This window comes from Diceros bicornis, chromosome 13, assembly GCF_020826845.1.
Source record: "Diceros bicornis minor isolate mBicDic1 chromosome 13, mDicBic1.mat.cur, whole genome shotgun sequence".
NCBI classification, from domain to species: domain Eukaryota; kingdom Metazoa; phylum Chordata; class Mammalia; order Perissodactyla; family Rhinocerotidae; genus Diceros; species Diceros bicornis.
This window is the reverse complement of record NC_080752.1, coordinates 51,547,962-51,575,148: the sequence shown is the minus strand read 5'-3', so window position 1 is coordinate 51,575,148 and position 27,187 is coordinate 51,547,962. Positions and strand designations below refer to the sequence as shown.

The window sequence follows — 27,187 nt, the reverse complement described above, 5'->3', positions numbered from 1 at the left end:
TGGCGCCGCCGCCGCCCGCCTCAGCCCAACATGGCGATGCACAACAAGGCGGCGCCGCCGCAGATCCCGGACACCCGGCGGGAGCTGGCGGAGCTCGTGAAGCGGAAGCAGGAGCTGGCGGTGAGGGGCTGGCACTCGGGGCGCCCGGGTGGGTGCCCCGCGCCCGCGCGCGCCTCCGGGCCCCAGCCCCGCCGCGCCAGGCCGTTACCCCGGGAGTCCGGTGGCCGAGGCCGGGCTGCGCATTCCGCGGCCCGCCGGCGCCTCGGCGTCGCGGCCGTGCGGAGCGGGGGCCGGGGCCGGGGCCGGGGGCGGGGCGCGGAGCCGGGGAGGGGGCCGGGCGGGCGGGGGCGTGGAGGCACGATGCGCCTGGGAGTGGGGGCTTGTGCGTGGGAGCCTGGAAAGGCGAGTGTCCGTGAGCTCTGCGGGCTGGGGGAAAGCGGGCGGGTCCGCGATCTTTGGGGGTTGGGGCGGGCGTGTCGGTGGGCTGTAGGAGATTGGTTCGGGCTTGCCGGTGGGCTTTGGGGCGGGTGGGGTAGCACCAGGGCGGGTATGGGAGGGGCACCTTGTTATCCAGTCTGGCCTTTGGAGGATGGAGGGGCGCATGTCCTTTTGGGAACTAGGAGTAGATCCGTTGGATGGGGTTTTTGATGGGCAGATGTGATGTGTTTGGGAACATCTAGAAAGTGACAGGCGAGGGGAACGGGCTCAGTCTAGGGAATTATGAATTGTGACATGCAGCCAGGGTCCCATGCACCCTGATGGCTAAGCCCTCCCTCCCCATGGCGTTTTGGCTTGGGCAGCGGGAGGCCCATCTCACCTGAAGCTGCCCTTCCAGGTTTCCATAGCAACTGGCAGCCTAGCGCAGGCGGCCTCTCTGAGCCTTCCGGGAGGGGAGCGAGTTGGCGCAGGAGGCTGCGCAGCCTTCCTTCTCCCCGGTAGCGGTACCTTTTATGCGTGGGAGTGGCGACCGCTCACGTTCTGCCTCAGCCGGGGTTCTTGACAGCTAGGTTTCTATGAACCCTCTGAAATATATGGACAATTTTGCACGCGTGTATATTTTTCTGGGGACGCGCTCTGTCTATTCCATTCTATTCTCAAAGGGATCCAACAAGACAGGTCTAGACTGGCTTAGTCTGAAGCAGCGTGCCCCTCCCCATATGATCCGTCTTTCTACCAGGGTGGTTTAGTGTAGTTGAGCTTGAGTTTTCAGTTTGATCAGACTTAACGTTTGCGTTTCAAAGGCATTATCCATTTTCCTTGTTTTTCATCTCTCAGGAAACACTGGCAAACTTGGAGAGACAGATCTATGCGTTTGAAGGGAGCTACCTGGAGGACACTCAGATGTATGGCAACATTATTCGTGGCTGGGATCGGTATCTGACCAACCAAAAGTGAGTGTCAGAAGCCTGCAGTGTTTGTGTTGTACCCTAGTAGTATTTGTTTTTAAGGATATATGTATTCTTGGTGGCAAGTTTGCAGGGAGGCAGTAATAAAGTGGTGGTGGGGAAAGAGATCTGGGCTTGAACTTGGACTCTGGCTCAGCCATTGCTTCACTGAGTAATTCCGGACAAATCCTACATCACTAAAGTAGAAAGTCCAGCCTATGGCACAGGGTTGTGTGAGGCTTAAATGAAGTACAGCATATAATACTTTACACAGCAGCTCTCTTGTTAGTATTTTCCACATTTTAATCAGTCATGAGCTCCGCCCTCACGATATTTGCCATACCTGTGTGCCAACTGTACTACTATTTATTTAGTAATATTATTTTTGAAAACTGTCTGAACTTTTTGAAATTTTTCAAATCTATGGAAAAATTGAAAGCATAGTGCATGAACACTTGTTACCCTTCACCAGCATTCACCACTTGTTAACTTGTTGCCACATTTGCTTTCTCTCTTTCTTTTCTCTTCCTCTCTCTATAATATATGTAAACACACACATCTATCTATACTTAACTTGTTAAAAAAATTTTGAAATAATTATAGATACGTAGGAAGTTGCAAAAACAGTACAGGGAGGTCTCATGTACCCTTCACCCAGTTTTCCCCAATGGTTGGGTTTTATGTAACTCTAGTGCACTATCAAAACCAGGAAATTGACATCGATACAATGTGTATATGTAGTTCTGTCATTTTATCATGTGTGTAGATGCCTGTAACCACCTCTGCAATCAAGATACAGAATTGGGGCTGGCCCCGTGGCTTAGCAGTTGGGTGCGCGCGCTCTGCTGCTGGTGGCCTGGGTTCGGATCCCGGGCACGCACCGACACGCCGCTTCTCTGGCCATGCTGGGGCCGCGTCCCACATACAGCAACTAGAAGGATGTGAAACTATGACATACAACTATCTACTGGGGCTTTGGGGGAAAAATAAATAAAAAAACAAAACAAGATACAGAATTGTTCCATCACCACAAGGATCTCCCTCAGGCTGCCTCTTTGTGGTTATATCACCCCTTTCCCCATACTTTTTTTTTTCCCCCCCAAAGCCCCAGTAGATAGTTGTACGTCATAGTTGCACATCCTTCTAGGTGCTGTATGTGGGATGTGGCCTCAGCATGGCCGGAGAAGCGGTGCGTCGGTGCGCGCCCGGGATCTGAACCTGGGCGGCCAGTAGCAGAGTGCGCGCACTTAACCGCTAAGCCACGAGGCCGGCCCTCCCCATACTTTTTTTTTTTGCTAAACCATTTAAAGGTTAAAAGCAGATATATCATAACACTTTGCCCCTGATTATGCCAGCTATTACCTCCTAAGAATAAGAACATTTTTCTTACCTAACCACAGTTATCGTGCTTAGAAAATTATCACTAAATTAATAGCATCATCTAATACACAGTCTTTATTCAGATTTCCCTAATTGTCCCCAAAATGCTTTGCTACCTTGTTTTGATCCACGTAGCATCCGTGCATTGCATTTTGCTGTTACGTCTCTTTAGTTTCTTAATTTTGGAGAGTCTCCCACTTTTTTGGTGGTGAAGTTGTTTATGAGGTTGTCTTGTGGAATGTTCCAGTTCCTGATTTTTTCTTCTTTTTTTTTTATGAGGAAGATTGTCCCTGAGCTAGCATCTGTGCCAGGCTTCCTCTATTTTGTACGTGGGACGCCACCACAGCATGGCTTGATGAGTGGTTTGTAGGTCTGCGCCAGGGATCCGAACCCACAAACCCCAGGCCGCTGAAGTGGAGCATGCAAACTTAACCACAACACCACTGGGCCGGCTCCCTGATTTTTTCTTATTGTGACCTCATAAGAGATCCTGTTTAAATTTTTGGCAAAAATGTCACATTAGTGATTTGTGTACTTCTTGTTGTTTACCTCTGTTTTCTCCGGAGGTGCAGGATGTCAGATTGTCCCATTATTGGTACTTCTAAGTTTGATCATATGATTTCTCCATTATAAAAGTTCATTTTTTCTCTTCGTAATTAAAAAGTAGTTTTGGAGGTTATACTTTTAGACAGTGTGAATATACTGCTCCCCCCAAATTTTTATCACTGGTTTTAGTATCTATTGTTGATTCTTATCTGAATCGCTTATTATACTGGAGGTTGCAAAATAGTGATTCTAATTTTACTATTCCTTTTACGTTTATTACTGGCATTCTGGAAGAAGAATCTTCCCTTTTTATCTTCTCTCTCTTTCATTCTCCGTCTTTCTTTAGTATCACTATAGACTCATGGATTTCCCCCCCGCCCCCAAAGCCCCAGTAGATAGTTGTATGTCATAGCTGCACATCCTTCTAGTTGCTGTATGTGGGACGCGGCCTCAGCATGGCCGGAGAAGCGGTGAGTCGGTGCGCGCCTCGGATCTGAACCAGGGCCGCTAGCAGCGGAGCGCGAGCACTTAACCGCTAAGCCACGGGGCTGGCCCTCATGGATTTTTTTAAAAAATCAGTGTGTTAGGATGTAGTGCTGTCACTTTTTTATTGTAGAGGTTTATGTTATTTTTTAGTATAAATACATTTCTTGAAATGTATACAGTCATGTGTCACTTAACAACAGGGATAACTTCTGAGAAATGTGTCGTTAGGCAATTTCGTCGTTGTGTGAACATCATAGAGTGTACTTACACAGACCTAGGTGGTACAGCCTACTACACACCTGGGCTGTATGGTACTAATCTTATGGGACCACCGTCGTATATGCGGTCTGTTGTTGACCAAAACATTATGTGGTACGTGACTGTTCAGAGAAGTGCACAAATCATAAATAAGCAGTTCAGAGACTTTTTACAAAGCAGACACACCCATTGTTATCCTTTTTGATGCTTAGTTTGTTCCATACGTGGCCAGGGGAGCCTCCTCGGGCTTTGTCCTTTGTACGTGACCCAATAGTCTGAGCACTTTGTTGCTCTCTGTCACCTTTCCTTTTCTTGTCCCAGAACTGATATCAGCCATTTCTCTAAGGAACCCTAGTTCTTTCTTTAAATTTTAACAGAGACACTTCCTATCGCTAGTCTGTGCTAGTGGTTTTTAGTAATAAGCATTAAAATAAGTGCAATTAAAATAAATACAATTTAATAAATAAAATGAAAATGAAAATGATTGTGAACCACTTAAAGTAATCACATGTACCACAGTGGAGCACGTACCATACTCTGGAAAACATTGCTTTCTACATAGGCATTCAGCGTAAAGGTTGTTTTGGTCAATCCAAGTGGTATGGAGGCATTTCTGTATGGAGCTTGGTAATTAAAAGAAAAAAAAAAAGAGTTCCTTACATTTGCCCTGGGACATCTTCGGCTTGAGCCATAAACATAGCTTGGTGCTTATAATGAGTTTTTTGTGTGTGTTTTAGAAACTCCAATAGCAAAAACGATCGAAGGAACCGGAAGTTTAAGGAGGCTGAGAGACTCTTCAGTAAATCCTCAGTGACTTCAGCAGCTGTAAGTGAGGTGGGGGGTCTTTCTGTGGCCATTGTTGAGGAAGACCTCAGTTAAATTTCTTTGAGTTTTCTCTCTCCTTTCTGCCTGTGAGTGCTCCCCTGAGGTCTGTGATAATTTTTCTAGTAACTGGTGGTTTTTTTCTTTTAGGCAGTAAGTGCATTGGCAGGAGTTCAAGACCAGCTCATTGAAAAGAGTAAGTTATTTTTTACTTTTCATCAATTGATTGTTACGCTACCATAGTCCCCATATTTTACTTCTGTCCAACTGTGTATCTGAAGACTGCATCTCTTATACTTTTGCCTCTTCCTCTAGAAGTTAGGAATCCTTTTGGGTATCCTTGATCACGTCTTTCTTTGGAGGAAGAAACTGCCATGTCCTTTGTGCCTCTTCTATGACACGAAGATCGACGTCAGCTGCTTGAAGACACAAAGATATGTCTTCACTCCTGATAAGTCTTAGGAAATTGTTTTAAAGTTAAAAAAAATCTCAGGGGCCAGCCCTATGGCCTAGTGATTAAGTCCAGCATGTTCTGCTTAGGTGGCCCAGGTTTGTGGGTTCGGATCCAGGATGCAGACTGACACCACTCGTCAGTGGTGCTGTGGTGGTGACCCACATACAAAATAGAGGAAGATTGGCACAGATGTTAGCTCAGGGCTAATTTTCCTCAAGTGAAAAAAGAGGAAGATTGGCAGCGGATGGTAGCTCAGGTGAGTCGTCTTCAGTGGGAAAAAAAAAAAGTTAAAAAACTCTTTCATCATGGAAAATTTCAGACGTATTTAATAAATCCCCATGTACCTAACTTAATAATTCTTAGGAAATTCCAGTCCTGTAAACAGAATGTACCTGTGTGTTCTTAAATATAACATGGAGAGTGGATAGTTTACTTTGTAGAGAATTTGTATCATTCTCTGTGTAAGCCATCTAGTTTCATTCTCTTCTGCTCTCTAGTGGTGGAGTGTAGGTCTATGCATTCATCTTTCTGAGTCAGACTCTATGTGGCTGTGTTGGATGCCCACACTGTGCGCTGGATCGCTTTGGAATGCAGCCTGCCTTTTGTGTGGTGGTCGTGTGCCTCTTTCAGGTGGCGTATCTTGTGGCGGGAGCCAGTTCTTTTGTTTGCATTAGGGCAGTGGTTTGAGTTTGGGAATTAGAACTACTCAGTGACTTCAGTCATTATCTCCATGGTGAGATTTCTAGATTTTTAGCTCTATCCCTAACCCCTTTCCTGAGCTTTAGTCCTGCATTTCTAGAAAATGTCTTCTAGACATTTCCACTCAGGTATTCTTTTTTGTTATTGGTGTTGTTGTGAAGATCAGCCCTGAACTAACATCCATGCCAATCCTCCTCTTTTTGCTGAGGAAGACCAGCCCTGAGCTAACATCTATTGCCAATCCTCCTCCTTTTTTTCCCTTTTTTGTCCCCAAAGCCCCAGTAGATAGTTGCATGTCATAGTTGCACATCCTTCTAGTTGCTGTATGTGGGACGCCGCCTCAGCATGGCCGGACAAGCCGTGCGTCAGTGCGCGCCTGGGATCCGAGCCTGGGCCGCCAGTAGCAGAGCATGCGCACTTAACCGCTAAGCCACGGGGCCGGCCCCTTCCGCTCAGGTATTCAGACTCAGACATTTTGCCTGAAACTGAGCTATTCTCTTTCCTCCAAAATGTGTCTGCCCAATTTTTCTGTTAATAGTACTGTTATTCTCCCTCATTCAAAACTTTGTAGGTGCCTTTGATTCCTTTCTGCAACCTAATCAGTTGTACCAAGTCCTGATTTTTCTTTTGCTATGACTGCCGGTTAAATCTCATTTCTTTTCAATTGATGCCACTTCTAGAATGTAGAGCCATTTTATCTGCTTTGTTGAGTAACAAGACTGGTTATGGGACATTCTGGACCTGAATCCTATGAGTTGAGATGGAATGAAGTCTGACTCCTCGGTTTTTCACAAGAGCCTATTATCCAGCCCCTGGCTTAGTGGATAGCTTAGTATATGGCCCTGTACCCAGTTACCCACACAGAACAGGTGCACTCAGGTACTAGTCAGGAAGGCTCTTAAAGCCCCTACTTTCAGAAGCTTGACTGCGACAAATACGTATTAAAGATTTTCTGAAGCATCTGCAGGCCATCCCTTCCCTTAGGAACTTCCCCCTACATTGAGCCCCACCTCTGGAATACATCATAGTGATATTCCTTGGTCTTGCCTATAAAGTTGCATTTTCTGAATTACACTTTGGTCCTGTAAAATGTGTTACTCTATTTATTGTAAGAGGATGTTGCAAATGTTTTTTATTTCGTTACTATTATCTCCTTTAGGAGTTGTTGTTTTCCTTGAAAGACTAGTTGGTTTTTACTGAAAATCTTGTAATTGAATGTTTCCCTCTTTGTATGGGTGCTAAAACGCTTAACGCCAAATTTGTGGTTCCCCTCTAGAAAGCAAATAGGAATTCATAGCATGCATTTTGGGAATGAATCTTAGTACTGCATCCAGCTTACTTTCCTCTTCTATTCCCCTTTGTGTTATTTACCTCATTTTAAATTTATTTTATTGGATTTTGTTATATGACTCTGGATAAGCTGCCTTGAATTCTTTTTGGAATAAAGCAGAGTATAGAGAGTTACATAAATACTGAAGTTCATCAATTCAAATGGTCAGAGCCCTTTGAAAGTAATTTTGCATTCTATCTCACCACCTCCACCATTACCACTTGCCACTGCTATTTTTTTTTTTTGGTGAGAAAGATTGTCGATGAGCTGACATCTGTCCCAATCTTCCTGTATTTTGCTTGTGAGATGCCACCACAGCATAGCTTGATGAGTGATGTGTATATCCGTGTCCGGGATCCAAACCCAAGAACCCCAGGCCGCCGATGCAGAGCACTTGAACTTAACCACTGTGTCACTGGGCCAGCCCCATGAATTTGTTTTTATTTATTTGGCTTGGGTTTCTTTGGACTTCTTGAAACTGTGGTTTGGTATTTTTCATCAGTTCTGGAAAATTCCCTGCTGTTACTGGGAATGTTTTTAGATACTGTATTTGCTCCATGCTCCTTCTCCTCTCCTTCTGGTACTCTGGCTTAAGATATGTTAAACCTTCTCATTTTATCCTTTATGTCTTTTATTATCTCTTCTGTCTTTTTGTCTCTGTGATGCATTATGAGTAATTTTTTTTTGACCTACCAGTTCCTAATTCTCTTTTCAGTTGAGTCTGATTTGCTCTTAAACCTTCCCTTGATTTTAAATCTTTTGTTATTACGTTTTTAATTTCCAGAAATTCTACTTAATTATTTTAAAAAATCTGCTATGCAATTTGTCAGTAGCTTTCTTTGCAGTTATTTTCAAACTTGTCTTTTACGTCTTTAAGTATAGTAAGCGTAGTTTTTCTGTAGTCTGTATTTCAGTTTCTGAAATTTCTAAGGACCTGTTTCTGATTGTCGTTTCTGCTGATTATTACTCATGAAATCTGATTTCCCTGTGTGGTTGGTTATCTTTGACTGTGTACTGCTCATTATAGTTAAAAGTACACTCATGTGCCGCTTGACGACAAAGATACATTCTGAGCATTGCATCGTTAGGTCATTTCATTGTTGTGTGAACATCATCAAGTGTACTTACACAAACCTAGATTGTGTAGCCTACTACACACCTAGGCTGTATGGTGCTAATATTATGGGACCACCATTGTACAGGTGGCTGTCATTGACCGAAAGATCGTTGTGTGACACATGACTATATTTGTGGAGTAATTTGAGGGCTGGGATGAAGGAGCTGTCTTCCGGAGGAGACTTATGTTTGCGTTTGGGGGGGGTGCTTGGACCTCTTTAAACCAAGTTCAAGGCTTGAGGGTCCCTGAAAGACCAAGGTGATTCAGACCACGCTTTAATTCCAGGAGAGGAAAGGTCTGCTTTGCCTTTCACTCTTTCCTTTGTACAAAAGCTCTCCAGGGTCTCAGAATTTCTGTGAAACCAATCTTGTGGAATGTTTTCTGTGTTTTTGATCTTTGGTAGCAGTGAAGTAAACATTCTTCTCCCTGAGAATTTTGAATTGCATATTTTTAGATCTGAAGTATTTTGGAGTTTTGTACTTTTATCATTTTCTTTTCAAACCATTCTGAAAATTTTCCTCAAAAAAAGCATTACTTTCTGCTCCCTTTGGCTTCTTATGTACCCAAACTAGAGTGAGAGTGGATTAGCATGGTCCCCAAAGCGGAATTTTATGCAAATTAGCGAAGCATTGTATATTTTTGTAAAAAAGAGTAAAGTAAAAGAAAAACAAACCAGGCAGATTTTATCCAGTTTCCTTTCAAGGATCAGCACAGTCTCCACTGTTTATTTTACTGGACTCCTCTGAAGCTTTCATCAAACCACATCTCTCCGCAGCAGTTACCTCATTCCAGTGGGTAAGTAAACCACAGCATCAGTGTTGTTCTGGGTATCCGCCTTTCCTCCTTAAAACTTTTTGTGCTGATCAGAAGTTATTTTTTTGGCACTGTTCAATAGCTAGCCTTTCTTTTAATAGGTAGAGTGTCTCATATGTGGATTATATTAAACTTAATCAAAATCTGATGTTCTTTGCTCTAAAGATGAGTTGCTCGCTTTCACGTGCATGAGAAACAACCTTATGTGCCTTTTCACAGTGGCAGCCTCAGACGGTTGCCTGACTTGCTGCTGCGCTCCGAGCTGCTGTAACCCACCCCTTTTGTTATCGCTCCTCTTCTGCTGAGAAGGAAATTGTTACTTTGTGGCCTCACTTTGTATTTTAACAGTGTTTGATCTAGTCTCCCTGGCTCCACTCCCTCTTATAAACCTCTTCTGGCCTAATAATCCTAAAACACGGGTACATATTAATTGTTTGATGTTACTTTTCTGTTGGGAAATTCTTGATGACTTTGCCTTAGGTCCTGCTAGCAACTGTTTTACTGCAAGTGGTCTTTCTGTTTGTTTGGAATTTGACTTGCGTGTTTGTAGATCTCAAGGATATTGAGATTTAAACACTTGCTATGTTGCAGACACTAAGCAGACACTTTACTTGCGTTATCTCATTTAGTCCTTAAAGCTACTCCTTGAGGACAGGTATCGATTATAAGCTCCTTGAAAGCGGGGAACATTGCTGTAGCCCCAACATCTAGCCCAGTGCCTCGTCCATAAGAGACACTCAACATGTAAGAGAAAGAATTCCTATTTTACAGATGGGGAAATGGGCTCAGAGAGGTTAAACAACCTTTAGTCCTCTTAAACATCACCTCATGTTGTCTCGCTAGATAAAATCCCTAATCTGACGTTATGACTCCTCTTAACCTATCTCTTATTCCACTTCACCTCTCATTTCTCAAGCTCTCTGTTTAATTTGATTATTAAATGAATCACAGGTTTGATTTATTTGTCCCAAATATACTTTGCATTTTCTCACCTCTGCACTTTTGCTTGTGCTATTTTTTGTATTTATTTTGGCTTCTAATTTTTCAAAGTCCAGTTTAAATTCCACCCCCTGAGTTTTTTCAGGGCCTTAATATCCATATCAGCCCTTTGGGACATGGGTTACCTCTTCAGAGAGGACGCCCTATTCATAGTGCTCTGATTCCATTTGCACTGTTTTGTACGTGTTTACACGCATGTGTATGTACATGTGTACTTACCTCCTAGAATGTGACCAACTCATCCATTTACTCAGTACTCATAGCAGCTGGCCCAAAATGAGTAAATGGTTAGTTTTGCTTATCAATGTCTTAATAGAATTGCAACATACATAAAATTTGCTGTGTCTAACTTGCCTTTCTTACTTGTCTCCCACCTTTTTAGTTAACCCTTCTCTCCCCCTGTGCCCAGCCCCTACTCAGTCTAGCGCCCCTTCTGTCATCCTATCTATGATCCAGAGCTTTCGTGACCTTGTGACCTGTCAGCCTGTTCCCTCCCCAGCCAGTCCCTCCACCATTTGCATTTTTAGAGATGACGTTTGCTACCTAACTAAAAATAGGTCTGGGTATGGGAGAGGAAGGCTGTCCTAATACTTCTCCAATTAAGGCTCATCTTTTTATATTTTATTATAAATTAGAAAAGTAATACATTCTCATGACAAGTCAAGCTATTCAGAGGTGAATATGAAAAAGGTTAATTACCTGCTGTTCTACTTGAGTCCCAACTTTCTGAGGTAGCCAACATTAATAGCTTGGTATTTTCCTAACACATATTTCTGGATTCTCACACACACACACACACACACACACACACACGAGCTGGAGTTTTTTTAGTAGAAAAATTAGACCTAAGTGTGCATATTATCTGCTTTTGCACTTATTACATCACATGTACCCTTGCCAGTTCCATGCATACAGTGAGAGGCAGGATAGAGTAGTGATGAAGAGCATGGACTTCAGAGCCCTACCGCCTGAGTTCGAATCCCGACTCCACAGCCCATTAGCTATGTGACCTTGGACAGGTTTCTTAACCTCTCTGTCCCTCAGTTCCTACCTCTGTAAGATGGACATCATAATCGTAGAGTTTTTGTGAGGGTTGTATATATATAATTAAAGTGTGTAGAACAGTCCTCGGCTTATAGTAAGGACTGTATGTGTTGGCTCTTGTTATCATCTCACGTTCTTTTTAAAAGCTGAAAAATACCCCGTCTTTGGGTTGTGCTGCCTCTGTTGATGAGTGTTCACACTGTTTCCATTTTCTCCACTATGCACGATGTCACAGTCAACTGCCTTGTATACATAAGCTTTTTTTTTTTCCTGTGTGACAGTGTCCCAGAAATGACATTACTGTGTCAAAGAGTGATTTTCATAAATAAAACTCAGTTATTTTCTGTGGCATAATGAGAAATGTATATTTGGTCTTTGTCCCCTTTCTTGGCACAGAGCTCCTAAAACTCTTAGAATCTCCAGAGTAATGAAAATGACTGGTATGCAAAAAAATTGAATGAGACAACTGGTGGCTGGGGGCCCCTAGGTAGCTTCAGGATGGGGGCTGGTCCTCAGAAAGACCAGTTGTGGATTAGAAGCTTGGACCTTTCAACCTCACCCCCTAAACCTCCTCGGGAGAAGAGAGGGGCTAGAGATTGAGTTAATCACCAGTGGCCAATGGCTTAATTAATGATGCCTGCATAATGAAACTTCCATAAAAACCCCTAAATGAAGGAGTTCCGTTGGTGAACACGGTGAGATGCTGGGGGGGTGGTGTGCTCAGAGCGGGCATGGGGCTTCCATGCCTTGCCCTGTGCATCTCTTCCATTTGGCTGTTCCTGAGTTGTATCCTTTATAATAAACCACTAGCAGTAAGTAAAGTGTGTTCCTGAGTTCTGTGAGCGGTTCTAGCAAATTATCAAACCTGAGGAGGGGGTTGTAGGTACTCCTGATTTATAGCTGGTCTGTCAGAAGTATGGGAGGCCCAGGCCTTGCAACTGGCGTCTGAAGTGGGGGCCTTCTTGCGGGACTGAGCCCTTAACCTGTTGGGTCTGCCCCAACTCTGGTAGTTAGTGTCAGAATTAATTTGAATTTTTAGTGTCTAGAGAATTGGGGAATTGGTTCTTAGTGTGGGAAAACACTCTAGACTTTCCAAAAAGAGTCTTGCTATTCGCATTCCTAAAAGCATACCTTGGGAGGGCCTGTTACAGGTATCATTGGGATAAAATAAGAGCGGGAAAAAGGTTACATTTTAACTTTTATTAAAGTGAATTTTGAGTTTTCACAAATAGAGACAATAAAATAATGAACCCCTGTGTACCCATCACACTGCCCCCAAACCATCACACTGTGGCTGATCCACATCTCACCTACTCTCAGCTCCACCCCCTGTATTGTATTGAAAATCTCAGACATCATGCCATATTTTCCTGTATGTGTATTTCAGTATGTATCTCCAAATGATAGGTTTTTTTTTAAATTGTGGTAAGAACAATAAACAGGAGATCTACAGATTTTTAAGTGCACAATACAATGTTGTTAACTATAGGCACAATGTTTACAGCAGATCTCTAGAACTTATATTGTATAACTGACACTTTATAATTATGGAACAGCAACTCCCCATTCCCCCTCCCCACAGCCCCTGGTAACCACCATTCTGCTCTCTGCTTCAGTGAGTTGGACTATCTTAGATACCTCATATACGTGGAATCATGCAGTATTTGTCCTGTGACTGGCTTATTTCACTGAGCATAATGTCCTCCAGCTTCATCCATGTTGTAGTGTATGACAGGATTTCCTTCCTTGTAGGCTGAATAATATATTCCATTGTTGTATATACCACATTTTCTTTCTTTTTTTTTTTTTTTGTGAGGAAGATCAGCCCTGAGCTAACATCCATGCCAATCCTCCTCTTTTTGCTGAGGAAGATCAGCCCTGAGCTAACATCTATTGCCAATCCTCCTCCTTTTTTTCCCTTTTTCTCCCCAAAGCCTCAGTAGATAGTTGTATGTCATAGTTGCACATCCTTCTAGTTGCTGTATGTGGGACGTGGCCTCAGCATGGCCCGACAAGTGGTGTGTCAGTGTGTGCCCGGGATCCGAACCTGGGCCGCCAGTAGTGGAGCGCGCGCACTCAACCGCTAAGCCACGGGGCTGGCCCCCTACATTTCTTTTTAATATTGAATAACATTCCATTGTATGAATATGCCACATTTTATTTATGCATTCATCGGTTCATGGACATTTGGCTATTATGAATAATACTGAACATTCATGACAGGTGTTGTGTAAACATGTTTTCATTTCTCTTGGGTATATACCTGGGAGTAGAATTGGCTGGGTCATTTGCTAATTCAATGTTTAACCTTTTGAGGAACTGCTAAACTGATTTCCAAGGTGGCTGCACATTTTACATTCCCATCAGCAATGTATGAGGGTTCCAATTTCTCCGCATTCTTACCAACCCTTCTTATTGTCTGTCTTTCCATTATAGCCATCCCAGTGGGTGGGAAGTGTTGACCTTAGACAGATAGACAGCAGGTTATTTCTCCAGCAAAAATGGGTTTATTTGGGATCAGCAAAGAATTGCAGTTCAGAGTCTACAACCTTGGTGAGCCACTTGCAAGTCCCCCAACAGCAGGGGAAGAGAAACTCTTCTATAGAAGGAAAGAGGAAGTGGAGAGGGTCCATTGGAGGAGGTGAGAGTTCTGTGTGTAATGGCTTTTCATTGGCTTAGTTGTGACAGTCTCTAATTGTGACAGTTTCATTGGCTGAGCTTCTTGCCCATCAAGAAGGGGAAGTTCTTTCTTCTTCCTTTTGGGCTCTGGTATAAAAGTAGGGCATGAGCGCTCCCCCAATTTAATGAGAGCTTCAATTTAATGAGGTTTCTGTTTATAATTAGAAGTGATATCTCATTGTGGTTTTTTTTTTTTTAATTTTTATTTATTTATTTTATTGAGGTAACATTGGTTTATAACGTTATGTAAATTTCAGGTGTACGTCGTTGTATTTTTTTTTTTTTTTTTTTTTTTTGTGAGGAGATCAGCCCTGAGCTAACATCCGCCAATCCTCCTCTTTTTTTTGCTGAGGAAGACGGCCCTGGGCTAACATCAGTGCCCATCTTCCTCCACTTTATATGGGACGCCGCCACAGCATGGCTTACCAAGCAGTGCGTCGGTGCGCGCCCGGGATCCGAACCAGCGAACCCCGGGCCGCCGCAGCGGAGCGCGCACACTCAACCGCTTGCGCCACCGGGCCGGCCCCCGTCGTCGTATTTTGATTTCTGTGTAGACTACATCATGTTCAGCACCCAAAGACTAATTACAATCATCCCTTTTACGCACCCCCCCCCCCCCCGCTTTCCCTCTGGTAACCACCAACCTAATCTCTCTATCTATGTGTTTGTTTGTTGTTGTTGTTTTTATCTTCTATTTATGAATGAGATCATACAGTGTTTGCCTTTCTCCGTCTGACTTATTTCACTTAGCATAATACCCTCAAGGTCCATCCATGTTGCAAATGGCAAGATTTCACTTTCTTTATAGCTGAGTAGTATTCCATTGTGTATATATCCCACGTGCCTTGCTGGACACTTAGGTTGTTTCCAGGTCTTGGCTATTGTGAATAATGCTGCAGTGAACATAGGGGTGCATATATCTTTACGCATTCATGTTTTCATGTTCTTTGGATAAATACCCAGCAGTGGAATAGCTGGATCATATGGTAGTTCTATTAATTTTTTGAGGAGTCTCCATACTATTTTCCATAGTGGCTGCACCAGTTTGCATTCCCACCAGCAGTGTATGAGAGTTCCCTTTTCTCCACATCCTCTCTAACACTTGTTATTTCTTGTCTTGTTAATTATAGCCATTCTGACAGGAGTGAGGTGATATCTCATTATAGTTTTTTTTGTTTGTTTGTTTGATTGGCCCTGGGCTAACATCCATCCCATCTTCCTCTACTTTATATGTGGGACGCCTGCCACAGCATGGCTTGATAAGCCGTGTGTAGGTCCGTGCCCGGGATCTGAACCTGCGAACTCCAGGCCACTGTGAGAACTTAACTGCTATGCCTCCAGGCCGGCTGCAACTCATTGTAGTTTTGATTTGCATTTCCCTGATAATTAGTAATGTTGAACATCTTTTCATGTGCCTGTTGTCCTCCGGTGTATCTTCTTTGGAAAAATGTCTGTTCAGATCTTTTGCCCATTTTTCAGTTGCTTGAACAAATGATTTAATTGCTTAAACAATTGATTAAACAACATGCTACTGAACAACTGTTGGGTCAATGAAGAAATCAAAGGAGAAATCAAAAAATACCTGGAGACAAATGAAAATGAAAATACAACATGCCCACATGTTATGGGACACAGCAAAAGGGCTACTAAGAGGGAAATTTATAGCAATACAGGCCTACCTCAACAAACAAGAAAAATCTCCAATAAACAGTCTAACAGTGCACCTAAAGGAACTAGAAAAAGAAAAACAAACAAAGCCCCAAATCAGTAGAAGGAAGGAAATAATAAAAATCCAAGTGGAAATAAATGAAATAGAGACTAATAAAACCATAGAAAAAATTGATGAAACTAAAGAGCTGGTTCTTTGAAAAGATAAACAAAATTGACAAACCTTTAGCTAGACTCACCAAGAAAAAAAGAGAGAAGGCTCAAATAAAATCAGAAATGAAAGAGGAGAAATTACAATGGACACCTGAGAAATACAAAAGAATAAAAAATACTACGAAAAGCTATGCACCAACAAATTGGATAATCTAGAAGAAATGAATAAATTCTTAGAATCATACAACCTTCCAAAACTGAATCAAGAAGAAATAGAGAATTTGAATAGACCAATCACCAGTAAGGAGATCGAAACGTTAATCAAAAACCTCCCCAAAAATAAAAGCCCAGGACCAGACAGCTTCCCTGGTGAATTCTACCAAGCATTCAAAGAAGACTTAATACTTATCCTTCTCAAACTCTTCCAAAAAATTGAGGAGGTGGGGAAGCTTTGTAACTCATTCTACGAGGCCAGCATTACCCTGATATCAAAACCAGACAAGGACAACACAAAAAAGGAAAATTACAGGGCCGGCCGTATTTGGATCCCAGGCGCAGACCTATGCACTGCTTATCAAGCCATGCTATGGCAGGTCTCCCACATATAAAGTAGAGGAAGATGGGCATGGATGTTATCCCAGGGCCAATCTTCCTCAGCAAAAAGAGGATTGGCAACAGATGTTAGCTCAGGGCTAGTCTTCCTCACCAGGAAAAAAAAAATCACATGATCATCACAGTAGATACAGAGAAAGCATTTGACAAGATACAGCATCCATTTATGATAAAAACTCTGAATAAAATGGGTATAGAAGGAAACTACCTCAACATAATAAAGGCCATATGCAACAAACCCACAGCTAATATCATACTCAATGGAGAGAAACTGAAAGCTATCCATTTAAGAACAGGAACAGACAAGGATGCCCACTTTCATCACTCTTGTTTAACATAGTATGGAAAGTCCTAGCCAGAGCAATCAGGCAAGAAAAGGAAATAAAAAGGATCCGAATTAGAAAGGAAGAAGTAAAACTGTCAGTATTTACAGATGACATGATTTTATGTATAGAAAACCCTAAAGAATCCACCAAAAAACTATTAGAAATAATAAATGAATACAGTAAAGTTGCAGGATATAAAATCAATATATAAAAATCAGTTGCATTTCTATACACTAACAGTGAACTAGCAGAAAGAGAAATGAAGAATACAATCTCATTTATAGTTGCAACAAAAATAATAAAATACCTAGGAATAAATTTAACCAAAGAGGTGAAAGACCTGTACACTGAAAACTATAAAACATCGTTGAAATAAATTGAAGAAGACACAAAGATATGGAAAGATATTCTGTGCTCTTGGATTGGAAGAATTAACATAGTTAAAATGTCTATACTTCCTAAAGCAATCTATGGTTTCAATGCAATCCATATCAAAGTTCTAACGTTTTTCACAGAAATAGAACAAGAAATCCTAAAATTTACATGGAACAACAGAAGACCCCAAATAGCCAAAGGAATCCTGAGAAAAAAGAACAAAGCTGGAGGTATCACACTCCCTGATTTCAAAATATACTACAAAGCTATAGTGATCAAAACAGCATGGTACTGGCACAAAAACAGACACTCAGATCGATGGAACAGAATTGAGAGTCCAGAAATAAACCCACACATCTGTGGACAGCTAATCTTTGACAGAGGAGCCAAGAACACACAATGGAGAAAGGAAAGTCTCTTTAATAAATGGTGTTGGGAAAACTGGACAGCCACATGCAAAAGAGTGAAAGTAGACCATTATCTTATACCATATACAAAAATGAACTCAAAATGGATTCAAGACTTGAATGTAAGACAAATCATAAAACTTCTAGAAGAAAACATAGGCAGTGTGCTTTTCGACATTGGTCTTAGCAGCATATTTTCAAGTACCATGTCTGACCAGGCAAGGGAAACAAAAGAAAAGATAAACAAATGGGACTACATCAAACTAAAAAGCTTCTGCACAGTGAAGGAAACCATCAACAAAATGAAAAGACAACCTAACAATTGGGAGAAGATATTTGCAACCATCTGTCTGATAAGGGGTTAATATCCAAAATATATAAAGAACTCTTACATCTCAACAACAACAAAAAGCAAACAACCCAATCATTGTGGTTTTAATTTGCATTTTCCTATTGACTAATGATGTTAAGCATCTTTTCATGTGTTTGTTGGCCATTTGTATATCTTCTTTTAAGAAATGTCTATTCAAATCCTTTGCCGATTTTTTTTTAATTTGAGTTCTAAGAGTTCTTTATATATTCTGGATACAAGTCCTTATTAGATATATGATTTGCAAATATTTTCTCCCATTCTGTGGGTTGTTTTTTTTACGTGGTGATATCATTTATAGCTCAAGAGTTTTATATAAATGATGTAGTCCAATTTATATATTTTTTCTTTTCATGCTTGCTTTTGTGGTCATATCTAAGAAACTATTGCCTAATCCAGTGGATTCTAAGAGTTTTATAGTTTTAGCTCTTACATTTAGGTCTGTGATGCATTTTGAGTTAGTTTTTGTGTATGGTGTGAGGTAGGGGTCCAGCTTCATTCTTTTGTATGTGGGTGTCCAGTTGTCCCAGCACCGTTTGTCAAAAAGACTGTTCTTTTTTCATTGAATTGTCTTGTCACCCCTGTTGAAAATCAGTTGACCATAAATAGAAGGGTTTATATCTGGACTCTGAATTCTATTCCATTCATCTGTGTGTCTGTTCTTATACCAGTACCACACAGTCTTGTTACTCTAGCTTTGTGTAGTAAGTTTTGAAGTTCTGTTGCTAATTTTTATATGAAATCAGCTGTCCTGAACTTTAGAAGGGCAGCATTGGTCAGTATACTTTTTCTAGCTTCATAGTTCTTAGAGCTCCCTCTTCTGTTGCTTTCATGAAATGTTCAAAAATAGAGTTTCTTGGGCCAGCCCCGTGGCTTAGTGGTTAAGTGCGCGTGCTCCGCTACTGGCGGCCCGGGTTCGGATCCTGGGCGCGCACCAATGCACCACTTCTCCGGCCATGCTGAGGCCGCGTCCCACATACAGCAACTATAAGGATGTGCAACTATGACATACAACTATCTACTGGGGCTTTGGGGAAACAAAAAAAAGGAGGAGGATTGGCAATAGATGTTAGCTCAGAGCCGGTCTTCCTCAGCAAAAAGAGGAGGATTAGCATGGATGTTAGCTCAGGGCTGATCTTCCTCACAAAAAAAAAAATAAATAAATAAATAAAAATAGAGTTTCTTGATTTATGAGATCTGGTTCTGTTTCTCTCTTCTGCTGTTTTGAGACTGCCTCTTTTTTCTACTTCTCATATTCATCTGCTACTCAATTTGAAATCTCTTCCCAGCATAAGATATACAAAGACATAAGAAGAAAACTGGTCCTGCTGTCCAAAATTTTTGACAGTTTTTAGAAACAGATGATGAACATATTTAGGATCCTTCAACAGTTCAGTAAAGTGAAAGTCTTCCCCTGTCTTATTCTATTGAGAGTTTCAAGAAATTCCTTTCAGGGGAAAAAAGTATACATTTACCAAAATATATGTGATTTTTCCTAAAAAATATATATTTATACAAATTGTTCTTGAACTTGCTTATTTAATATATCTAAGGGATGTTTTAAAATTGGGAATATGTGTCACCTGAAGAGTATTATTATCGCTTTTTAAATAATATTCATAAGACTTTTCAGAGTATCTTAGGTAATGGGGCTCTTCTCCTCTTGGGCCCTTTTTCTTGATAGGAAGACAGGATTCCTGTATGGTTTGGGGAAGGAACCAGGGCCAGCTGTAGGAAGTTTTCCCAAGGTCATCTCTCACCTCCCAAAGACATATGTAATGTTTTCAGTAACGTTTCTCATATAACTATTAATCTCATTAGTGTATTCTATGTTTAAATAACCTTTGTGGGGGTGACTCGGTGGCATAGTGGTTAAGTTTGTGCACTCCACTTCCGTGGCCCGGGGTTTGGGGGTTCGGATCTCTGGTGCAGACCTACGCACTGCTCATCAAGCCATGCTGTGGCTGCGTCTCACATGTAAAGTAGAGGAAGATTGGCACAGATGTTAGCTCAGGGCCAGTATTCCTCACCAAGAAAAAAAAATAATAGTAACCTTTATGCAGTGAGGTTATCCTGGTTGTATGGTCCCATCTCCCAGCTGTCATTAGATCTGTTGCCTCTGGTTACACTGTTTCAGGTTACATGTTTTTCAAGAACTCTGGTAACTTTGATGCTTTGACTGTATATATCTTCCCGTCAATTAGAATATATGGTCCTTGAGGATAGCAAATAATCTATTTCTGTATATTGGTGCTCAAAAAGTCTTTCCTGGTTGGTGGACAGATTGCCTGAGGAGTACTGATGATGTTTCTGGGGACTTGTGTTTATTTCCTCCAGGGGAGCCGGGAAGTGGGACGGAAAGCGATACTTCTCCAGACTTCCACAATCAGGAAAATGAGCCGAGCCAGGAGGACCCTGAGGATCTGGACGGATCTGTGCAGGGAGTGAAGCCTCAGAAGGCTGCTTCTTCTGCTTCCTCGGGGAGTCACCACAGCAGCCATAAAAAACGAAAGAACAAAAACCGGCACAGGTCAGTGGCAGGGACCAGCCCCCACACCCCACGCCTGCCCACCCGGAGCTTCCGTGGCCATTGCTGTAAAGGGACTTTACTAGAAAAAAAGTCTTCAGGGTTGGTGCAGTCTTCCTGTTGCTGATGGGAAGAAATTCCTTTGGTCCAAATGAAGCAGACTAATTTTTCCCTCTCTAACGGGAGAACTGGTGGGCATTAGAGTAACCAGGAAGGACATCCTTCTCACTATTTCTAGTGTAGAAGAATTTTATTCCTTAGAAACTTGTTTAATATGGTGATTTGGAATCCTTTTAGAAGAGGGAAAGGGGAAATAGAAACGGAATCTGTGTCATGGTATTTAGAAAATGCCACTAGTGCATGTTAGGAAGCTGCGAAGTGGGATAAAGTCCTTTGCTCTCAGTCCTGATCCCTGCCTACTCTTACTCTCTCCAGGATGGAGAGAACTGATCTCACATGCGTTTTTTTCTTTTTAAATACCAGTTTTTTGATTGCTTGTGATTTCTCTGTTTAGATTTATATATCTCTGCAATATGCTGACTTCAGATATCAGAGGGACAACATAAGGTCTATAAGATATGAGAGTGCCTTCCTAGATGCTGTTTGTCCACTGTGTTTGTTTGCAGTACATAATGAGGTGGGAGTGACATCAGTGGACAGAGGGTCAGGTGTCACCCAGAGAGGATTTTAGCATTCATTCTGCTTGGGGTTTGTATGGTAATGCTGAGGCCTGTTAACTTAGATAACTGGAAGTTATACAGCTGCACTCAGAGAGGATAGGGCATAGTTTCTAGAGTGAGGATTTTGCTCTGGCCTCAAACCTTCCCCTGGAAGGCATGAAAACCAGGTATCCACAGGCTGGCTTTTGTCCCGCTTCTCTGGGGGTCCTGCATGCTGAGAAGATGAAAGGGGGCATGCGAGGAGTCCGTGGGGTTCCCTACCCTCCAGTTGGCTTCTGGATTGGGTTGTTTTACAAACCTGTAGGATATTTCTTCATGCACCCAAAGTATGAAAATTGTTAGCTTCGTGGATATGACACCCGGGGATAATATAGAATCAACTCTAACTGATTTAAGCCTCCTTGGCATCAACTGATTCTTTAACTCTTTTAAGAGTTTTTCTTGTCGACAGTGGTGGTGGTTTTTAGACCGCAGAAATAGTATTTCATCCAGATAGCGACTAAGGACTGCTACTTATGTTTTTCTGCAAACCAGAAATCACCGTGCCAGTCTCATAATTGCAGTAAGAAGCAGCAAAAATTGCCTATCTTTTTTTTCGGTAAGGCTACAGGTTATTTGATCACTGTGATAGGACTGATCTTAGCTTATCACAAACAGTAGCAGAGAACCATACTCTTAAAAATATTTTTTTAAATTGTCAGGATAATTAAATATCATGCCCCGTGATGCTTTGATTAAGTTTACTCCAGTGTCATTTTAAAGTAATGATTCTTTTCCTATTTCAGAGTATCTAAGAGTAGGGAGAAAATTCCTTCAAAGTTGCTGGGACATTTTTTCCATCTGTCATGATAGACTGTCCAGATAGCTGTTATTTATTTCTGGCAATACCTCATTTGCTTTAGTGACATCATTAGCTGACTGACACAAGGGAGTTAGGCAGTGAACCTCACTTTCTTGCAGGTTTCTAGTAGATTTTCATAGGAACAGCACTTCTTCCTACTCTTCCTTCCTCTCCTGGCCCCAGGAGCTAACTCCGTTCAGAAAAATACAAGATTATAAAGATCTTCGATGTTAGTTACTGCTTTCACAAGTGGTGTCTTCTGTTTGGAAAGCAGGCTCCTTGTTCATTCCCTGGTTTAATACCTGGCCAGCGTCTCCCTTGGCCTCAGGCACTGTCTGCCCCAGGGGGGCGGAGTGGACCTGCTTTGCCTTCTTACTGGGGAGAACAGTTCAGTGCACCTGAGTGGCACCTCCTGGCCAGTTACGCTGCTCAGACTCCTGCCGTCTTTAGTCTGGAATTGTGTTTGGCCCCAACCCCTGACCCCCTGACTGATGTCTGAGTGGGGCTGACAGATGGCGTGGGGGGATCCACACGTTGTAAGTCTGCACTCAGTACAGTACTTGTTTCTCTTCCCATGTGCCACGCCCCATGGTCGATAAAGTCAGTAGTACATTATTTCAGCCAACGTCTGAGTACCTACTGTGTGCCAGGCACTGTTTAATGGTGAATAAAGCAAAGTGGAAATAAATATGGCACTTCAGCAAAAAGGAATCACTTTTGAATTTGTCCTCTTTGGGAATATGAAAATTTATTAAGTAATTTTTAGCATTCATGAATGATTGCAATGTTCTGAGTTTTTATGTTTTACGTGGTATCTGAATGATGAGTCCCAGTGTCTTTAAAGAAAAAAGTTGAAATAATAACTTATAGCTGCTCTTATAGGTTTTTGCTACTATCCCAACCTCTCAAATTCTTCTAGATAGTTTGAAGTTTTCATTAAGTAGGTCCAGTCTCCTTTGATTTGTGAACAAAGTTGAGTTAGGCTGAACGTTAAATTTTTGATAGTTCCTGGTTTGTACACTTACTGTTTACTGTCCCAGATGTCTTAAGTGAAACTCTTGCATAAGGGATGTTGGATGAGGGATGTTGAAGTTCAGGTTTCTTCCAGCTTCACTCTTGCAAACACTGGCTAATGACAAAATGACACAGCCATTTTGCATGTTGTTTTACCACGTGTCTACAGCAGGGAAGGCGTCGGAGCCGGCTAAGGAGCTGGTGTCGCACTCCGGGTTAACGTTTGCTTTGGAGGTCTGCCCAGACCGTGGTCTGTTAGCAGTGATGGCCACAGGTGGCCTGGTCCTCTGTACTGCTCCCTTTTGGGAGCCTGGGGCTTGGCTGCTTGTGGAGGTCAGCGTTCCTTTGTTTTAATAGGGGCACTGCAGGCTTTGGTGTTCCGTAACTATAGCCCTGACATAAGCAGTTAACTGCCGTCACCAGTCAGGGGGCAGAGTGATACGGCTCTGCAGTGTCTGGAACAAGACTCTCCACTCGACCCTTGGCTTCTAGGATGAATGCTGTAGAAAAGGAGTGCCATGTTCCCTGGACACACCTAGAACATATAACTGGAGTTAAAAGTTGCAAAATGTTTTCTTTTTTAAAAGTGTATGACGTTTTAATCTTTCATTTTAGTGAAAGTATATTATGCTGAGTTATTGGTACTGTCTTCAAAGCACCCTTCATTATATGACTAAACCCTTCTTTCTCTGTTTCTTCTAATGCCCTATTTGTATTTTTTGTTACAATTAAATATTTTAAAAGTTCTAACTCTGAATCTGGCAGCTAATAGAAGGCCTGCAGGTATCTAGTTTTCTAATGAAATGACTTTTCCTTTCATAGTCTGTTCTTCTGATGTGAAATTCACTGAGGGAAGGGAATCTCCCAACCACAGAATCTTTGGTGCTTTGATGTTTGAAACTTTATTCTTAGAGCTGATTTTGTTTCTATAAATCTTGCTAGGGTGGCTAATCAACTAATTTATTCAATTAGTATATTAATTTCTATTGCTTTCTTCCTTTCAAATGCTGCCCCTCAGCCCGTCTGGCATGTTTGATTATGACTTTGAGTAAGTTTGATTTGAATTAGTATTTGTGCTGTGTTGTTTAGTGTGTAGAGACCAATATGCCTTTTTGAGACCTTTCTAACCCATAGTTTATCTGTTTAATTGTAGGTATGTATATTAGGTTAGGCTGGGAAGTTTTTTTTAAAAACAGAAAAACGTGATGGAGGTAACATTTTATTTAATAACTTAAGCAAAATTAAGTAAACTTCACTTTTATGCATTTTAATTTCTTTTAAAATAGATAACCTTTAATTTATATTTAAGTTGATTTTCTGGCTTTGCTTCATAAGGAGATTAATAGTTTTAAGATCTTGATATTTTGCTTTGGAAAGATTTAAAAATTGAAATTTTTAAAATTTCTTTGGTGTTTCCTGTCCAGAAATACAACGTCCTAGTTTCTTTCCTATTCTTAATCACTCTGTGTCTCAGTGATTATCAGTGATATAGTTACAGAGCTAACACATTAACGTAGAGCATGCCTCTTAATCCAATCTCTAATGTGTAATTTTGGAGTAATTTTAAAAAACTATATGGCTTTTGTAACTGCTGTATGTTTCTATTTTGAGTCGTTTTAAGTTTACCTTGTGGCAAGAGTATCTGCTCGTGTTTTTAAATACTTGCTTAATAATATCTGGGTAAACAACTAAATATGACATAGTCTAATGAAGAATGTGGATTTTACATAACCAAATAGCCTTTGTTATAGCTTGTGCCCTATGCGTAGCTGATTCTTGGACCTTTTTTCTGTAAATTAAAATGCAAATATTTTTTATCTTTCCTATCACAGGATTGATCTGAAGTTAAACAAAAAACCACGAGCTGTAAGTATCAGCCGGACCATTTCAGAAAGGCTGGTAATTTTGTAGATGATGAGAAAAATGTATTTGTCTTCAGAACTCTGAGTGTTCCTGGTCAGGAGTCACAACTCCCATTGTTTTTTTTTTTAAATTTTTATTTTATTTTATTTTTATTTATTTTGAGGAAGATTGGCCCTGCACTAACATCTGTTGCCAATCTTCCTCTTTTTCTTTTTTCTCCCCAAAGCCCCAGTGCATAGTTGTGTATCATAGTTGTTGAGTAGTAGCTCTTCTATATGGGACGCCGCCTCAGCATGGCTTGATGAGCGGTGAGTAGGTCCGTGCCTGGGATCTGAACCGGCGAACCCCGGGGTGCCAAAGTGGAGCATGCGAACTTAACCCCTACGCCACCACGCCTGCCCCACAACTCCCATTTTAAAGTCTGAGGTGTCCATCTGGATACACTTCAACTTTGAGGTGTTATTTACTTTCTTTATACTTTGGAGAGAGAAAGGGTTACATCTTTATGGAAGAAAAATTCCCTTTCATTAAATAGTGACTTGTTAATGCTAGCTTTTTTTTTTTTATGACTGGTGAGCTCAGAAGATCTAATGGGGCAGGATTGATTCAGTTTAGTCTCTTTGTGGACTCAAAAGACAGGCCATTTTCAGATGTTAATAACGTCCATTACGTTTGAAATAGAATCTTTGGCTACAGAACAACCCCCTAGCAGACTTGTTTATGAGATTTTTTTCTTAGGTTCAAACCAGTATTCTGCAGAGAGTAAGTTGGGACTTTGTTTTTCTCTCCTTAGGACTACTAGAAGATTCGTTAGTGCAGAAGCTTCCAGGCTCTAGAGTCCTGCTTCCCTCCTCCGACCTCACAAAGATAAATATCCCTCACCTGTGTGTGGCCACCCACCTCTGCTTTCCCAGACCCAGTGCCTGTGACTCTGAGTGGTTTGTTCTGAAATGTGGTGACAAACAAGTCATTTCTGTCAGACTGCATCGGATCATTGACTGTGTCATTTTTAGTAACAGAACTGCAGGAAGACCAAGACCTGGTTACAGTCCCAGCAAGTTGCTAACTGTGCGTTTCTCCCTTCTTGGAATGAATGTCTCCCCCTAGACTGGCTGGCACCAGCGTCATCTGTGATACCCATCGAGAAATGTTCTCTGCTTTTGTTTTATGCTGAAAGTAGAACACAGGTCACATTTCAGAGGGAGGCTGTAAATATCTGGCAGTTTCTTATTTTGTTTGTGTTTTATTATTTTTCTATTGTTGTTTTTACCATCTTCTTTGGGCTTTTTGTAATGCTGTTGTACAGCTCGTACCTTCCTGCTGACATATCTGATAATCTGTTTCGTGCTGTTGCCAATATTCTTAACTGAAGATAATCTGGTTTACCATAAATAAAATGGGGAACTTGGCTCTGTTTTTTTGCAGGAGGAAGGTAAAGAGTGTTTATTTAATAATTGCCTATCTTAAATCTTTCTGAGTTGGAAACAGTTTCATGTTCAAGGAACAGGAAAAGCTGAAAAACATAAGTTTAAATCAATCCTTTAAAATAGATATTTTTATTTTTTTGTATAAATAAATTTTCACAGGCTTTGACTTCTCATGCTTTACTTTTAAACCTGAGATAGTTTTTTCACTTATTTTAAAATAATTTATTCATATCATGCCTTATTGAAATTTCTTTCTCTTTCCATCTTTTCTCTCTTTGCTGGTTTTTGCCTGATTAAATATTGCTCTAAAAATCACTAAGGCGTATAGAAAGGCTCAGAATTGCACCCAAAGCTGATACCATATGGAGTTCTTGAGCAGAGTGAAAGACAGGATCAATGAGAGCCAGCGATGCCCAACAGACTCTCTTCCGTACAGGGGTTGCTGGTCTGCGGAACTTGCTGATAACTGTTGCCTGCCTCCAGAGCAGTGCTGACCTGCCTCAGCTGCACATTGGAATCACCTGGGAAGCTTAAAAAACACTGCTGCCTGGGTCCCAGCCCCAGAGACTGCCTGGGTCCCGTCTAGTTGTTGAGATTTCCTTTCAGAGAGTCCCTGGGATTCTGATCAGAAGCCAAGTTGAGAAGCACTGCGTTAGGAGACTGGATGGTTTGATTTAAATCCTATGTTGTGAATCAGTCTAGGGATAAGATTTGGGGCCTCACCTTTCCTTCGACTCTCTTAGTCATAGTCCTTTACTTATGCCCGTATCTTTGTTAGAAAAAAATATGTTCCATTTGTGATAATATTCGTAGAGCTGAATATGGATGGCATCTCTTATCAAAACAAGTCTACCTTGTCAAATGTGCAAAAGCTTTCACTCTTCTTCTCAAATAAAATTTTTTTTGACTCTG

The 27,187-nt window shown here is 41.5% G+C and overlaps 1 protein-coding gene across 3 annotated transcripts; it reads left to right on the top strand.

Annotated features, from left to right (window-relative positions):
* On the top strand, positions 1-27,187 carry MEAF6 (MYST/Esa1 associated factor 6). 3 transcript variants are annotated; one of them, XR_009221896.1, is made up of 8 exons: positions 1-120; positions 1,276-1,391; positions 4,793-4,880; positions 5,028-5,073; positions 20,261-20,453; positions 24,139-24,196; positions 24,818-24,851; positions 25,642-27,187. XR_009221896.1 is itself a non-coding variant. In XM_058553724.1 (7 exons), the coding sequence occupies exons 1-7, from the start codon at positions 31-33 to the stop codon at positions 25,648-25,650; spliced, it is 576 nt and encodes a 191-aa protein (XP_058409707.1). In that variant the 5' UTR covers positions 1-30; the 3' UTR covers positions 25,651-27,187. The 3 variants fall into 3 exon arrangements, 2 of the variants coding, with proteins under 2 accessions (XP_058409707.1, XP_058409706.1); XM_058553724.1 differs by lacking the exon at positions 24,139-24,196; XM_058553723.1 differs by lacking the exons at positions 24,139-24,196; positions 24,818-24,851 and having other exon boundaries at positions 26,712-27,187.

Bases quoted from the DNA above. Each gene is read 5' to 3' on its own strand.
- MEAF6 (XM_058553723.1), top strand. From the start codon at position 31: ATGGCGATGCACAACAAGGCGGCGCCGCCGCAGATCCCGGACACCCGG. The intron at 121-1,275 runs GTGAGGGGCTGG...TTCATCTCTCAG, and splicing joins AGCGGAAGCAGGAGCTGGCG to GAAACACTGGCAAACTTGGA. The intron at 5,074-20,260 runs GTAAGTTATTTT...TATTTCCTCCAG, and splicing joins AGACCAGCTCATTGAAAAGA to GGGAGCCGGGAAGTGGGACG.